The sequence below is a fragment of the Gymnodraco acuticeps genome, unplaced genomic scaffold, assembly GCF_902827175.1.
Source record: "Gymnodraco acuticeps unplaced genomic scaffold, fGymAcu1.1, whole genome shotgun sequence".
Taxonomy (NCBI): Eukaryota; Metazoa; Chordata; class Actinopteri; order Perciformes; family Bathydraconidae; genus Gymnodraco; species Gymnodraco acuticeps.
The window spans coordinates 3,998,689-4,015,378 of record NW_022990940.1 but is presented as its reverse complement, the minus strand read 5'-3'; the positions used below and the strand labels follow the sequence as shown (position 1 = coordinate 4,015,378).

Here is a 16,690-nt window from a genome sequence, read left to right as displayed (position 1 = left end):
AGTTAACTAAACAACAACAACACGTGTTGACTTAACAAAAGTGAAATAACATTGAAGATGTTTCATGAAAGAGAAACAACTGATTTTTGATTTTGTTCCCTCAGCCCATTAGTCACTGATGTTGCTCAACTATAGGACAGCTTTTTTTATCTCCAAGAAAGCATCAGTGCCTATAAATGGAGACACCTCCTATTAGATCAGCTATCAACTGCCACTTGACTTTGAGAATGGGAAACAGACAGTCTCCCTTTTGAAATCAGTGGTGAGACAATTTTATCAAATATGTCGTTGGAATAAACAGTCTGGCAGCTAATCGCACAGTTATCTTTAAACTTTTATATCTGATAACATCATTTATAACAGTGCAGGAAGTTTTACCAGGTGAGGAAAATTCGTTACATTCATGCTCAAAATATGCCACTTTAAGAACACTGTTTTACCATTTTACAGTCTACAGTTCTACAGTGTAATTTATAGATCATACAATGTAGTGGCAGAGAGCGAAATACTTTAGTTTTTATTTCACACAATAAATAAATGCAATAGATGGCAAAACCATTAAGGATTTCTGGTGGGAAATCTATTTAGCACTGTAGTTTAGTTTTAGTGAATTCAGTGTGTCCTTAGGAAAAAATCCTCAACTTCTAATTTTACACTCATGGCAAGCAGGCACAAATAAAGGACTGCAGACCTTACTAATGGTCTCAAGCAATTCACACATATTTATTTCTGCATTTTAGAAGCTTCAAGCCAGGGAGTGAAATCCGGACAGGTTGTTATAGCTACGCAATCCACAGGGGTTCCGATGTCTATTTAAAACCCCTCAGTCCCTCCCTCTCTCCTTTAAACAACATTATATATCACACACACACTGCATGCTAATGCGACCAATTCTCAATGAGCACTAAAACACATCTTAAAATTAGCTCATTCTGTTGTCTGAGTTCAAACTGCCTGACAAGGCAACAGAGGGAACATATCATCAGAATTCCCCCTTTGGCAATACCTGCTGATTGGGTCCTAAAAACGCAAGCAGCTTTTAACTTTTAATATTTGGCTCCCGAGTTCTGCCACGAGTAGTCGCGAAAGATAGATTCTCCCTCACTGTTTTTTGGAGGAGAGAAATAAAAATCCACCGGTGCAGATTCGTTTTTCATTTTTGTCCAATCTTCAGTTAAAATCACAGTGCGCGTAGGAGCGCGCATGTAGGCGTTCTGCTGGAGAAGTTTTAGAGAAACTTTAAGGATGATATACCTTGGATGTTTCCTGTTGCTCTGTGGGCTTACGCATGTCATGGCAAGTTATCCCATCTGGTGGTAAGTTTTGTATTCATTATATCCCTGAACGAACGAATGGTGACATGTTATTTTAAAATGTTGATAATAATTTGATGATCCGCTTTTGTGTCAGTGTGGTTATGGTTTTTATTTCGTTTCTGACAGCAGCGGAACATTTATGTGCACCAATAATAAAGTTTAGAGACGTTTAACACAGACGTTAAGGTGCTAAAGATAAAAGGTGCAATAAAAGAGCGAAAAACGTGATTTTATTTTTAACACAATAGCAGAGAACAGACCTGTAGAAACCAAAACAACTTACGAAAGAACAAGTTTCTTCCTTAATTCAACGTTTACTTTGTAATGCTATGCACTACGACATTTTCAACATTAACGATGCAATTTAGATCAATTTAATTCATAGTGCAGCAGGTGCAAAGTTTGTGTGCATGCAATTGTGTGTGTGTGTGTGTGTGTGTGTGTGTGTGTGTGTGTGTGTGTGTGTGTGTGTGTGTGTGTGTGTGTGTGTGTGTGTGTGTGTGTGTGTGTGTGTGTGTGTGTGTGTGTGTGTGTGTGTGTGTGTGTGTGTGTGTGTGTGTGTGTGTGTGTGTGTGTGTGTGTGTGTGTGTGTGTGCGCACGTCCACTCGTCTGTGTATGGGGTCGAAGTGGCACAACAAATATGAAATGTTACCCAACACACTGTTATATGGTGTATTCTTTGAGTGATTTATAATATTTAAAGTAATTTAATGAGGATAACCAGCATGGCATTTGAAATACAATACAGTATGTTTTCTTGTCAGACTTAGGACACCTTTTGCACTTTTAACTAAAGGCTAAAAAAACGAATTCAACCGTTTTAAGTGTGATTGCAGCTTTTGCTGTAATGGACATTGTGGGTATGGGCTATCACTCTATCACTAATTATTTTCCCATCAGTTTCCTTATGTTCCAAATGTCCTCGGAAATCAGCATCTGATGTCCTTTCATTTTATTTCAGTTTTTAACCACACAGAAGAACAGAGTTGCTGCAGAAAATGCACTGGAGCAATATAAATGTTGCAGCATCCTAATTCCTCATATAAGAAAAAAACTATACTATTTAGTTCAGTTGTCTTTTTTTGGTATTACAAGATTCTTCAGCTTTTACACGTTAATAACAAATGTCTTACTAGAGCTATTTTTTCTATCTTTAAATAGTCTGCTTTTCTGCGATGTTGGGTGTACCATATTACTTCCCTTAATGGGGCTCGTGGTGGTAATACTGATGAGAAACTAATTACATGCACAGCTGGAAGGAAATCCTGATAAAACAGTGGGTGGAAAAAATCCAACCCAAACCAGTCCAAAGTCCTGGTTTTAAAAGTGAGTGCATCCAGTTACACTGCTCTCCTCCAGCTTGCTGTCGACATTAGTTTTTGTGTTTTATCACCTGTTAAGCATCTTTTGCAATTTTTTCTGTTGATGCCAGTGTGTGCGTTGCCATGTTTTAGGCCTGCTGATTGACACACTTGTGCACACTGCTTAACAGAGAAAAGAGGGGCTTTATATTTGATCTCCAAAAGAGCTTTTTTTTTTTTTTGTGGAGCCAGTTTTGAATGACACAATGGATGGCAGGTTTCCATTCTGTCATTGCAAAACTGCAGCAAGTCAAGAACTCACTTATATGTTGATGATTTGATATTGGAGGGTGGGCCAGGTCTTTTATCGAAGACTGTAACTACAGGAGCAAAAGAGCGGCAAATAAACCCAACAGGAGTACGTTTGCTATATCACTCCTACCAGTACAAACAATCTTTGACAGCAGAAATAGCACATTAAGTCACTTTGAGTTGAACATTCTTGACGTAATACTAAAGTTGTTGTTTTTTTCTTATGAGGCAACTGATGTGGTTTTTGTTACATAGCAACTCATCCCAAGTCAAATAACGTGGTTCCCTTTGGATTGCGCTCAATACAGCTTCATTGTCTCTCCGTTTCCAAACGGCGTGTCAGCTACCTAAGAGCTTTCCCTTGTGTGGAAAGCAACCTGTGATGTTTTGCTGACAGACTATGCTAAACTTTGCTTCAAGTGGCCATCGGAGCTACATCACACTCAACCTCTGTGCCACACTATTCTCTGGAGATCTAGATTTGTACTAAGACAGGTTCATGTCTGTCTCTACTCGACCTGCCATGACATAGCCTGGCTGCACCCGCCACCCCGCCGCCCCCTTCCCTAGTCCACCCCACCTTAGAAGATAAATACCTGGAGGTGAAAGCTTGCCGCACATTCCTTTTCCCAAACATATTCTCTTGATGTCAAAGTCGGCTCCAAGGCCCCAGGGCCCACGAGTAAAGTGGTAATTCTAAGGTACCCTGCTTGGGCTTGCTGAAATATGCATTAAACCTGCGCTGGATACACTTAGATGAGAGGGGGAAAGCCATACTATAACACAAATTGAATATGATGTATGCTTTTCTTAAGTATTTTAAACAATTTTAACTAAAGTGTTTATTTTATATCATAAACCTCTTTTTTGACCACTTATGCCAACAGTTTGATTCTTTCATTTCATTTCATTTCAAACCTTTATTTATACAGATGAATCCCATTGAGATCATTGATCTCTTTTTCAAGGGAGACCTGCTGCTCTTTGGAGGGCAGCTGCTTTGAAGAATGATTTTCTCATGAATTAGAACAAAGTGTATCAAAGCACTCAATATATGCCAAAACCAGCATTTAAGTGGAAATATTTGTCAGGGCTGGTATTCACCATTTTGCAACAGCTCCTTTGAAAAAAACATAAATCACCCCCGGTTGAACATGCCCTGCCTCCTCTCTTAGGCCATTTCCTAACACAGGAAGAGGTGGCATGGATTACTCAGCCCCGCTGAGACAGACTTGCGTGAGTAGAGCAATCAAAGCCCATTGACTCATGAGGGTTGGTGTGACACAGGTAGATGACCTAGCAGAAATCATGTAAAAAGACCCTCACAGGTGTAGTCTTGATGAGTAATAAGGCTCATTACAGACTCTGGTCAAAAGGAAACTCCCACATGACCTTTCTTCTGCACTATGTTCTGCTGATGAGATGCATTTGGAGCTCATTCACTTGTGCAAAAGCCTTTGTTAATGATGGAGTTGATGGAAATGGCATCTAAACCTCAGGGGCGTCACATGTTTCCCCATAGAGGAAAAGGAAGCAGAGGAGGTTCAATACCAGACTGACAGTAGGAGTACTACAAAATGCTGGCCTGCAGCGCTTGTTTCACCTGCCTTGAGTCACAGTAAACATCTCCCAATGATGATCCTCTGATGAATTTGTGCGTGTTAGGCAAACCAAAGTCTGTACCAGTTTGGGATGTAGACTCAGTTTCTGCTGGGAAATATGCGCTTCAGGGTGTATTGTCTGAAGAGAGGGCCAAAGAGAGGCCAGTGCTTGTTTACTGATGTATGTTGCAGACAAACTGCAGACAAATACGACTTCCTATGGACCCATTTCTCTTTGCTTGCTTACTAAACCGCTCTTTTATGATTAACTAGAGCGGTCTAGCCTGTAGAAATTAGACAAAATATTCTGTGAAAAGCAGTGTGACAGGCAACTCTGATATTTGTCCGGGAGGAATAACTGGTTAACTCTCAGCAAATGGTTTACAAACACCTTAACCACAGAAAGCATTAACGTGCTATATTGAAAATGAAATTCATTCAGCCTTTACATTTCCCTATATATTGGTCTTCAAGGTCATCCTGTTTTTTTGCCGTCCGAAGTGGTCAGCCAGGGGTCAGTTGGCTGAGGAGATCTTTCCTTGGGCTGTGAGCCTTTAAAGAAAGCAGCCTTAGGCCAGTGTCAGGAGTTTCAGTAATCTTGTTGTGATCAGCGATTAGTCCTTGAACAACAGTGAACGGGTCAACGGAGAGCTAACTGAGCGGCAAGAGACTGCACACCTGCTCTGGCTCTGCCTTTGTGCAACAGCTACAGTAACTATTATCAAGCCCATATCACTCAGGGAGGATCAGCATACTGCTGCCAGTGTTCACTGTTTAATAGACAGTTGCGATGAAATGTAGACTTGTCTCGATTGCCAACAAGCTACTTTGTTGCTACCCTTGCCAAGGATAATAGGCACTCTGCTATTAAATAATCAAGTAGTCAGGATATTGATTTTACTGACATTGTATTTAAAAAGAACCTCAAGCTCTCCGGTCAGCGGGTCATGCATTTAAAGAAAATGTGTTTGTTCATCTTAATTACAATAATGTCTTGACATTTAAATGTTTCCTTTTGAAAAGGCTTTGCTTGCAAGTCAAACCAATTACTCACCTTTAATTTGAGCCAATAAAGCTTTATGTGATGTGGAAAAGCCAACAGATGGTCATGTACAAGCACAGAACAGCTAAATGTTTTGTAAAATTCAGCTAAATTACATACTATTCAATGATACAATGGATATCCCATTTCTATGATTACTAGTCACTAAAAGTCCTAATTGAGAGGACACAGAAAATAAAGACAGAAAGACAGAGAGAAAGCACTAAAGGGAACGAGACGGAGAGATGTAATCAGTGAACCAAGTTTGCACTTGTTGTATCCCAGAATACCTTCCTCAAAGGAAGAGGGGGGTTGGGTTCTGTGTTACACTTAATACACTCTCTGAAGTTTCAATGTAGGGTTTGCACTCTTATTACCCTAAGCCGAAGGCCTGTTAAGTGTGCGGACAGTTAATAACAAGGTGTAGTTTCCCAAGTTGTCAGCTTAAGGTCTATGAAGACCTCTAGATGCATTGTGGACTTTCATCTTAGACAGAAACACTGCTTGCTTCTGTGGCAGCAGGGCTGCAATTTCAATTCACACAAAGGCCAGGTGTCTGCAGAGAGGGTAGTTGAAGGGATAAAGGATGGACGCCTAATGGTAGCATCTGATACAGCAAACAAACACAATCAAACTCAGACGCTCAATTACACTGCACCTGGAGAGGGAAATTAGTCTTCCTCTTGGGTTCTGTTAAGTCAATGGATAAAGATAGACAGAGACAATGCAATCATAACAATGTGATTTCCCCTCTCATTGTAGGTCACTAGCAGTGGGCCACCAGTACTCTTCACTGGGCACTCAACCCATCCTCTGTGGCAGTATCCCAGGTCTGGTGCCCAAGCAGCTGCGCTTCTGCCGAAACTACGTGGAAATCATGCCCAGTGTGGCCGAGGGGGTGAAGATTGGAATCCAGGAGTGCCAGCACCAGTTCAGAGGCCGACGCTGGAACTGCACCACCGTCAATGACAATCTGGCCATTTTTGGGCCAGTTTTAGATAAAGGTAATGTAACACATCAAAGACATGTGCATTGCAGCTTGCTCTCTTTAACATTAGCATACAATGCTGTTTTCTTTTGCATGCAAATAACCTGTCAGTGTGCATCATTCAGGCTGCCAATATAAGGCAAGGCAAGGCAAGTTTATTTATATAGCACTTTTCAACACAAGGCAATTCAAAGTGCTTTACAAAAAATTAAAGACATTAAGAAAATATACAGGTTTTAATTCCCCCAAAAGATTCCCTGGTACTTTAATTTGGAATAATAAACTGTGGTATACTTGACTCATATCTCATATGACTAACAATCATTAAATTCAGGTTTTCCGATACCAGGATTGAAAGATTAGACAAAATCAGTCTTCTGCAGAATTTGCAAAAGTGCCACTTGCCGATAAATAGTGTTTAATTGAGAAAGAAGAAAATATGAAAATACGAGAGCAACATATGTCTTTCCTAAACAAACAAATTAATAGGCCAATAGTTAAATCATGTAAATACTTAAGTAATAGTGGAGAAGGGTAATGCTATTAGTTAAGGCATGTGTATACCTACCAAACCTCTTTAGCGAAGCTCTCTGACCCTACTGCCCCCAAATTATGTTTATGGTACTTTCTTACAAGTTAGTTCTTCAAAGCTGCTGAAAACAGACTAGAACTGAAAAATAGAAAGCCACCTAATATATCTCTATATATGTTGATTAACTTTTCCATTAACAAATCTATATGCTCTCCGTCTTGTATTTGCATTACAAAAGCTGCACTCCCTTTGTGCATCATTCATTATGCTCGTTCAAATCCTTGTTTAAATAGAGCTTGGACTGAACAAGCTCTGAGCAGCCTGTATGCCTGAAATAATGTACACAATTAGAAGAGTGAGTTCTGTCTTGTTAGAGTTTTCTTTAGGAGGGAATCCCCTGTGATTGTTCTGCTGCACAATCCTCTGAAGTGACTTACACAAGACTGTGAACCGGAGTTTTTCAAAATACATTTTTCCCATTAGATTCTGTGATTATGTATTAGGACTTTTAAGTGTATGTCAAGTCTGGTCTACTTATGGGCTCAGGCAGCAGAAATCCCCACTGTGCTGGGAGGCATATTATGTTACCTTTCGACAGAGCCTGCCTAGCGGTTTCCAGTCTTTGTGCTAAGCTAAATGTCTGCTTTCTTTAGCTTCGTATTTAACTGACACAAGTGAGTGTATCAATCTTGTCGTCAACTCTCTGTAAGAAAGTAAATGAGGGCATTTCCAAAAAGTATTAATTGAATTCCTCATGTGAGTGCAGCAGACACATTTGTTACTAAGGTTTTTGTCTTTCCTATTTGTTTTTTGTCTCCTCTGCCTAAGTCTAAAATGAGCTACAGGCTCCAACATTGAGAATGAGCGTCAAACATAAGGGTTGTGGGTCGAAGATCTTAACCTGTCACCTAGTTTACAGAAGATTGATGCAAACACAGGGGGTTGGAGGTTACTTAGGGCAATTGCTTTTAATAAACTCCTGAGCCAGTTGATAGAAGAGGCTTGAGCTCAAGTAGGTGGCTAACGATAGGGGTTCTCAATCCGAGCCCTATTGTGGTGCAAAATGCCACCACATCGCTCCCGTTGCCGCCCCTCCAAGGCCTAAATTACAGGGGTACTGAGCGGAAAGAGGAGGCAGCTACTGGGCTTTAGTAAATCATTTTGATTGGATTAAGGTCACTGAGGCCCTTAATAATGTGAGAGGTCAAAGTGGCTGGATTAAGTGCCTTTGTCAGAGGCCAATGAGAGTGACTCAGGGGCTCACAGGCCTTTGATAGGGCATAGTAGGAGAGGGCTTCCATTTCATTGGATTTGATTGATGCTGGTGTTTGTCTGTGCAACAGGGCCATTGTCCTCACTGGTGTCTGTTTGTCTGCGATTCAGAGTCTGTTGTGTGTCGGTTTCCTCCTGCCTTTTTAGGGTCCAAAGCTGAAAGGAGGAGTAGGCGCCTTTATTGGCTTCAGGGGCTTAGTTCCTATCAGTTAGCCCATCACTGCCCATGCCCTCCTCATCTTCACAGAGGACATGAGAAGTTTGTTTTACAGAGGTGGATTAGGCAATGGATAAGTACTTAAAGAATAAAAACATGGACTATTACGGAAGGCCATTCTGTAAATTGAGTTGAGACTAGTTTAAAATAATAGAATTGAAAAATGTTTTCGTGTCTGCTTGGATCACTTACACAACCAAATGTAATCAGACATTGGCTTGAAAACACACAAACACTCATCGATCTAAAAGCACACTGTCACGCACACTCTTACCAAAATTCATGCATCAAAACATAAAAGAGTTACGTTTTTCCTGCCTTGAAAATGGACACATACTTCTCCTATGTGGATGTTCTCTCTCCCTTCCACATAGCCTGATCCTCTCTCTATGTTTCTCTCTCACTCCACACCCCGAATCACGATCCCTAGCTCCTGGCTATGTCTGCGTCAGCACTCATTAATTTACATTAACTAAAGTGTCAAAACACGCACTGCTGGAATCTGCCTGTGATGAAAGGTAATAGAAAGCTGTGCAGGTGTTCTTAGTCCGTGGAGCCGATCCCAGAGCTGTTTCTGCATTCTTTACAGAACACCTACCTACTATATGGGTATAATCATGCTCCAGTTTATGAGTCATAGAATTAGTGAAGGCAACTTTTCTACAAAAAGTGGACAGCCACTATTTTACAGGTGTTACCACCCACACAGGTATAGACATGCAGCATCACTATTCTACTTGAAACCATTAAATGTAAATGAGGTTTACAGGAAGCTCCTATTACATCATATGCAAAGCATGTGGAATGGATTGCTAGCTTTCATACTTTTGTAGCTCTGACTGAACCTAATTCCTTAGTTACCTCTGTCTTGTCTGCAGTCACCAGGAAATTCACCTGATAAATTACCCTAAATTATTAAGTCCCCACTAAACTAACTAGGAAAAGGTCAGGGGATGTGGGTTATGACCTATGACCTGAGGATGAGAAAGTGTAACTATTTAGGATGAGCTAAGAGGTCTATGCTTATCATGAGACGTATGTCTCTCCATTCTGGGGGAGGGAAACTAGCACACCAGTATATCATTAACTCTGGGCAAGAAAGAAAGAAGGGGTGTGGTAAATGGAGTTGATGGGGGGACCTTAGCCCCACTCCCTGCTGGGCACTGCTCTGAGCACAATATCTTCGCAACCATGAGATTAAGCAGGAGAAAAAGTGCTTTTCCCCATTCACACGCCCTTTAGATTGTTTTATTAAACCATTTGAATAGGGATTTCCCCGTCTGCCGACAAGCGGGGTCCAGCCAATGCATAGTTCTCTGTTGCTATGACTTAACTTGGTCCCCACTAATCACCGGCCAGGGCAAATTTCATATAAAATATCTGGGGCCATTGTGGGACTAACACAGCGTGACAGTGGCAGCACAATAGGGGATTCAACCCCCCAGCAGGTTGTAGGGACCACTTGGCCTGCCAGGGTCTGGCAAAGTTTGGTGGAGGAGCATTGTTGGAGTAAGAGTGTCCTGAAATACCATAAATTAGTCGTAAAATCAAGTTAAGACGGGAAACTAATGTACCGTAAGAGCTGGTGTTTCCAGGTCAAGTAAGTGCTGTTTCAGGTGTTGATAACCGCTGTAAAGGTTATGTGAAACACCACGCTTCATACAGAAGTAGTAGATTGACAAAAACATACTGTATGAAAAATGTAATTGTTTCTTAAACTTTTGTTGGCTTTTTCCAACAAAAAACAAAATGGAACAAGGTTCACACTTTGGTTTTGAGATGTGTGGAGTAATACCCTTTTTTATAAACCATTGAATCTTTGTTATCTATTAGCACAAATATTTTAGTAATATGTTATATTATAAACAATAGATTTCAGCAACTTCAAAATATAGGTTTGCATGGACAGTATCATCATTGCTTGGCAGAGAAATATACTTCGATGAAGTTTGAGGGGATTAGACATGTTACATCATCACCAGTCTTTTTTTATGGAAATCAAGGACTTATTGAAGGGTGTGGGAGGGTCAAAAGAAAGTCTACGACCTTAAAGACCTACCGAGACACTAGGACATATTACATTTGCCCCCATTATTCTCTTTGCTCAAATTATCCCAAGATAATCCTCTTTTCCTCTCCCAATTGAACTCCTCGACCCCCTTATGCTCCACAGAATGATTGCCAGTCATCCATAAGGTTACATATCCAAAGGAGTTTGCCAAGATACCATTTTGGGTCCATATTTCTTCACACCTTTCATCAATACTGACATTTTGTGACTCCAGAAAATGTATTTATATTTATATGATGATGATGATGATGATACATTGTTGTGTAACAGATAAGAGTCTAATTAAACTGATGTAGTTCTGTATGCTTGGAAGAGGCTTTTTCCTATCCTTGACATTTAAAATGAATGTAATAACCTCAGACACCACTAACTTGAAGCCCCAAAATTAACAACTCATACTTTGTTTGTTTTGTGATTCATGTGTTATGAATCACTGTCGAATTATTTCAGCCCGGAGCCCCCCTTGATTGCAATAGAAAATAATTCAATATTCAAGTGAAATGATCTATAGTGGATGCAGTAAGTGGGATGCCAGGAATGAGAGCAGAGGTTTGAATGTATTGTGAACACAACAAGTTACCTTGTGGGTTTACAATAGCAGTATGAAGTGGGTGGTGGAGGATGCCAGTAGACCTTTCTCTTGCATCATTGTTCCTAATGCCCTTTAGTCCTCAAACTGGTTGGAACCTGCTGTAAGGGAGGAGCTCCTATTTAGCTTTATACTCCTTTTTGTTCTTTCCCTCTGTCGTTTTTGTTCTTTAGACAGAACCATGTACTGCCTATTTATGAATTTGTCACACACACAATCACATATGCAGATACACAACCCCAGATTCCACTATTGATCCTTACACCTTTCTCTACATTTCTTTAATTTCTGATTGTACATTTCGTATTTACACCTGGTGTTACTATATTCTTTATCATGTTTCTAGGTATTTTTTCTTGAGATAGTGCAAGACCATACAAGTACACATATCCAGGGCAAAATCCTTGTCATAATGAATTATGTTAAAGCTGGGAGCGAACAATGTCTCCTTGCTCTGGGAAATGTTGTTTGATATTGCATATATGGACACTACATTTCCATCTCCATGTTGTGTCTATGATTTGTCCCCACAGTGTGAGGCAGCTTCCTAACCTCTCAAAAGCTTAATTGAGTCTCTTAATTATAGGCCTGTCAGCCCCGACTCTTCCTCTCATCTCTCTGGAAGATCCTGATCCCTCTGAGTCATCAGTCAGCTATTTCAAACTGAAGCATAGAGGCCATGCTAGCCTTATTCAGAGACAGGGTGATTGATGTCTGGGCTGACTGACCACAATCTCAGCTTATCTCGGTAGATACTACCTAAAGGCAACGATATTAATGGAAATCGCAGCATGTCTAGTTTGTTTGAATTGTCTTGTTGGCCTGCGTTGAAACATTTTTCTCATGGAATCACACAAGACCAAACACAAGCAGAAATCAACATGTTGTGACCATTCTCTAGCAATTACAGGACAACTTCTCTATAAATTAATAGTTGAATTTAATTGAATTAAATCCTAAAAACAATCATTGACAAGTTACAGTATGTGACATCCAAAGATGTTAACTTTTCACTTACAGATACTCGAACTTCTCTTTTCAGCTACTCGAGAGTCAGCATTTGTTCATGCCATTGCCTCGGCGGGAGTGGCATTTGCAGTGACCCGTGCCTGCGCTGATGGTTCAGCCACAATCTGCGGATGTGACACACGCCACAAGGGCCCCCCTGGTGAGGGATGGAAGTGGGGTGGATGCAGCGAGGATGTGGACTTTGGGAGCATGGTGTCCAGGGAGTTTGCTGATGCGAGGGAGAATCGCCCTGATGCACGCTCAGCCATGAACCGCCATAACAATGAGGCAGGGAGAATGGTGAGTTTCCTAAAATGCTCTTTTTGCTGATTGTGTGTAGTATTTTTTTCTTCTTTCAGATATTTCACTGATACCTAATTTTTTGTATCCTTAGTCCCTCAACGACAACATGTTTCTCAAGTGTAAGTGCCATGGGCTGTCAGGAAGCTGCGAGGTCAAGACGTGCTGGTGGTCTCAGCCTGACTTCAGAGTTATTGGCGACTACATGAAGGATAAGTATGACAGCGCATCAGAGATGGTGGTGGAGAAACATAAGGAGTCCCGTGGATGGGTTGAGACCCTGAGACCAAAATACAACTACTTCAAACCCCCAACAGAGCGCGACCTGGTTTACTATGAAATCTCACCCAATTTCTGTGACCCCAATCCTGAGACTGGCTCCTTCGGCACCCGTGATCGCATCTGCAACCTGACGTCCCATGGTATAGATGGGTGTGACCTGCTGTGCTGCGGCAGAGGTCATAACACAAGGACTGAAAAGAGAAAGGAGAAGTGTCACTGTATTTTCCACTGGTGCTGCTACGTCAGCTGTCAGGAGTGTGTGAGAGTCTACGACGTGCACACCTGCAAATAAGGACATGTGATTCCTGTCTTTTCTCAACAAAATTGAAAGACTTCAGTAGGCCGATTCACAAATACAGCAACTTATCTACAAGACATAAGAGACTGTAAAGCTGTGCGACCTGTGGCAGGCGGCCTTGTGCTGAAAAGAGCCAGTCCCTGCCTTGATCAACTGAAAGTGTTGATTAGATGTTGACATCATAAAGCTCCATTCATGTGAACTGATATGATGGCGATGATGACAACAATGTTGATATCTCTAGCGATGACGAAAGACTTCTGATGTACTGATGTAGGAAAGGAGAACTGTGGGCTGATTGACAAACACCATATTGGTGATTTTTTTTTCTTTCCTGTATTCCAAGTAGTTCATTTGTTAAGAATAGTACAGCACTGCCAATACTTTCAAGTCAATGGGGCAAACAATGAAAGTGTCACATGTTCTTATGTTGTTTTCTAAGTTGTTTTTTCCAACATGTTGACAACTTACATGACACTCAATAGCATGCATTCTCCTCCTCAACTTTATATGTATGTGTATATCTGAAAACTAACATTGTCGTTGTGTGAGTGAGTTTTTTTTAATAGTGTTAATATGTTACTGATGTTTGGGTAAGAATGCACTTGCACCTGAGTGAATGTAGTTATTATGCTGCAATGTGTTTACATATGCTCAAATTAGTTAAGCTAACCAGTTAATATTTGCTTTCAATGACAATGTGAGCCGTATCAACTGAACAATTTCAAAACAAGAATATACACATTTCCGGAAACACCTAAAAACACTGGAAGCTTTTTCTAAAAGGTGGAGTAGGTAAGTTTGAGAAACCTGCTCGAGATACACTTTTTGTTATATTCCATGGAATGCTCTTAACATCCCGATAGCAATGAATATCTTAAGTGCTTTGGCAAAAAATCCATAAAAAAATGTCATCTGTGGAAGCCGTAGTACTGTAAAAAGCACGACCAAACATTTTAGCCGGCCCTGCTAAAATAACTGGATGGCCTACCTGCCTGTCAGCCTTCCATCTGTGCTCAAACTTATCTCGTGCCCTCATTGGTCATGTGCGCGTTCGTGTGTGTTGGAGGAGGGGCTCTGTAAGGAAGTGGCAGATTTTTTCCGGCTGTGTATTTTCAAATTCTAGCGCACTCAAGCTGGTTTCTCCAAAATTACCTACCCCAACTTTAAGAGTAACAATGCTTTGAAAAACACCAACAGTTGTGACCAAAGACAAGAAAGTGAAACCCTGTGCGTCTGCGGTAGTCAGACGGCTGTAAATAAATCTGAAAGGTCAGCACTTGTTGAAAAATATGAAGCATGTTCTCCTTGTTTTTATCAGTATTAGCAATGTCTCATGGGACTGGATGTGGGGAAAGCTGTTATTTATAAAAGGGATACTCCCACTATATTTTTGTTTTATTTACATATATAACATTCTTTTATTTGGTATTTGTTGGAATAGAGGTCAATTCTGAACTCCCCAGCATAAACAACACAAATGGCAAAGAAAGAACAAAATAGGCTGCATCATAAGAGCTCTGTATAATGCAGTTTAGTTTGCAGTCGTGGTCAAATCCTCACCAAAACTTGTGCATGAGATGATTCTCAGCATTGGCTTATGGTTCTCCAACTTAAACAACAAGCAGCATCACTGAAACTATCAATTCTTCCCTTATTTTAATGCTGCTAAATAATGATAATATGTTGTGTGTATGTGATTGTGTATGTGTGTGTGTTGATGTCCTTACATACAGTATGTTATTGTCTTTTTGTGTTCATTGTGTATTCTTGCATGTATTTGATTCTTTCTGTGAAAGAAACCTATCATATGTAGTTTGGAGAAAAAAATGTGAAGTTCTGCTAATTGTTGCATACAGTAATTCCCATTTTAACCAAATAGACCAAAATAGAGTTTATGTTATTTTAGTTGCATATGGTTTTGTAGTCATGCTAAACATCAGAGCAAAGATGATTTATGTTGCCCTCCCTTCATTTGAAAAGAAATACAACAAAGTATTTATTTATTTGGAAAGTGAAAAACTACTGAAAGATGAGACAAGTAACAGAATGTTTATGAAAGCGCCGCCTGCCATTTCACTGATAACTTCAACTATAAATGTGTAAAGTTACTGATAAGTTATTGTTTACAGCCAATGTAATGCTACGTCTCAGGCATGTATATTTTCATTGCCCATCATGACTCTTCATGTCGACTGAAAATAAACATGAGCAGCCATAATCAGTTTCACATTTTAAGTCATCTTAATAAAGTACACAGCAGCCATTATTAGTACAAGACCTGTTATAGTGGTTCTATTACTGTAAACTTAATTTGTGATTGATTGCTTGTGTGGACAATTTGCTTATTTTTTCCTAAAATCCAAAGTTTTGTACAAACTAGTTTTTTGTGTTTTTATGGATTTCTAAAATTTCATGTTTTTTTATAATTATTTATTTTATGCTATGTACATATTAGTAAGTAAAAGTATATATTTGCTAAATGCATTTTTTTTAAACAGTGTTGTGACTTGTAACGCTGTAGCCTTTTTACCTCATCTCTGTTTTTTCACTGACTGCACACAGGCCTCGTTTGTCTTACTGCCTGTAGTAGATTTCTAAAGTTAACTCTGTAACACCAAAATAAAGCAACATAAACAACCAAACTTGTTCTATTATCTATGAATACTATTAACACGTGTGATAAATTATGATGTGGATTTCAGCAAATCATGAGTGCCAAAAAATAAACACAGCCACTGATGGATCATTGAACTCTGGGACCTGAAAGAAGGCTCTTGAACTCTGGGGTCAGTATCATACATATAACATGTGTGTATAAACAAATAACATGAACCTTAAGACAACAGGTCAATGTTAAATAAGTAGGTAACATTATTCAGTCACTAGATGCCTTTGACAATTAAAACAAGCGCAATGACACAGTGTTCGCTGCTTTTAGGATTTCTGTTACAAACTCAATTTCTGAAGGGTGCAAAGTAATGGTAAAAGGTTGAAGACTGTGTTTGAAACTTCTAAAATGAATTGTTTAGGAGTACCCTCACTGAATTAATGGTAAATAATAATGGCAACAGTGCTAGAAGCAAGCCCGCCTTAACCTGCCATCAGGCCCTGGGGTTTTTGTAGGCCTCCTATTTAAACAACAAATCAAAGTCATTTCCTCGGCAGGCTCTGTGATCGCACTTCTCCACTCTGCTCTACGCGCGCCTGGTCCTCTCCTCCAGATGAGTGACGTATCGGGCCTCCCTCATGTATTTGTCCGGTTGCTGTTGGCTCCCCTCCACGTAGCAAGTCCTCGTCGTCCTCTCCATCTCCTCCAACAGATAATGTCCCTCCTGTCTGTTTTTCCTCTCCCGCTACTCCATCGCTATCAGAACCAGACAGCCTACTTTGCTCCAAGGCCCCGCGGCTGGCACGTGTGATTTTGGAAATAAAAGTTTCATATTCTGAAAGCCAAGACTTTGTTTATTTAAAATGTTTTAAAAAAACACCCGAAATAAAAAATATATATATTTGAATTTTTTTTTATTTTTTTTTATTGGCTCATGATAGGCCCCTGG

At 40.1% G+C, this 16,690-nt stretch overlaps 1 protein-coding gene across 1 annotated transcript; it reads left to right on the top strand.

Moving 5' to 3' along the window:
- Window positions 1–840: 840 nt before the first annotated feature.
- wnt3a (wingless-type MMTV integration site family, member 3A) lies at window positions 841–15,775 on the top strand. The gene is made up of 4 exons (XM_034234677.1): window positions 841–1,316; window positions 6,336–6,577; window positions 12,285–12,550; window positions 12,645–15,775. The coding sequence occupies exons 1-4, from the start codon at window positions 1,246–1,248 to the stop codon at window positions 13,122–13,124; spliced, it is 1,059 nt and encodes a 352-aa protein (XP_034090568.1). The 5' UTR covers window positions 841–1,245; the 3' UTR covers window positions 13,125–15,775.
- Window positions 15,776–16,690: the final 915 nt, after the last annotated feature.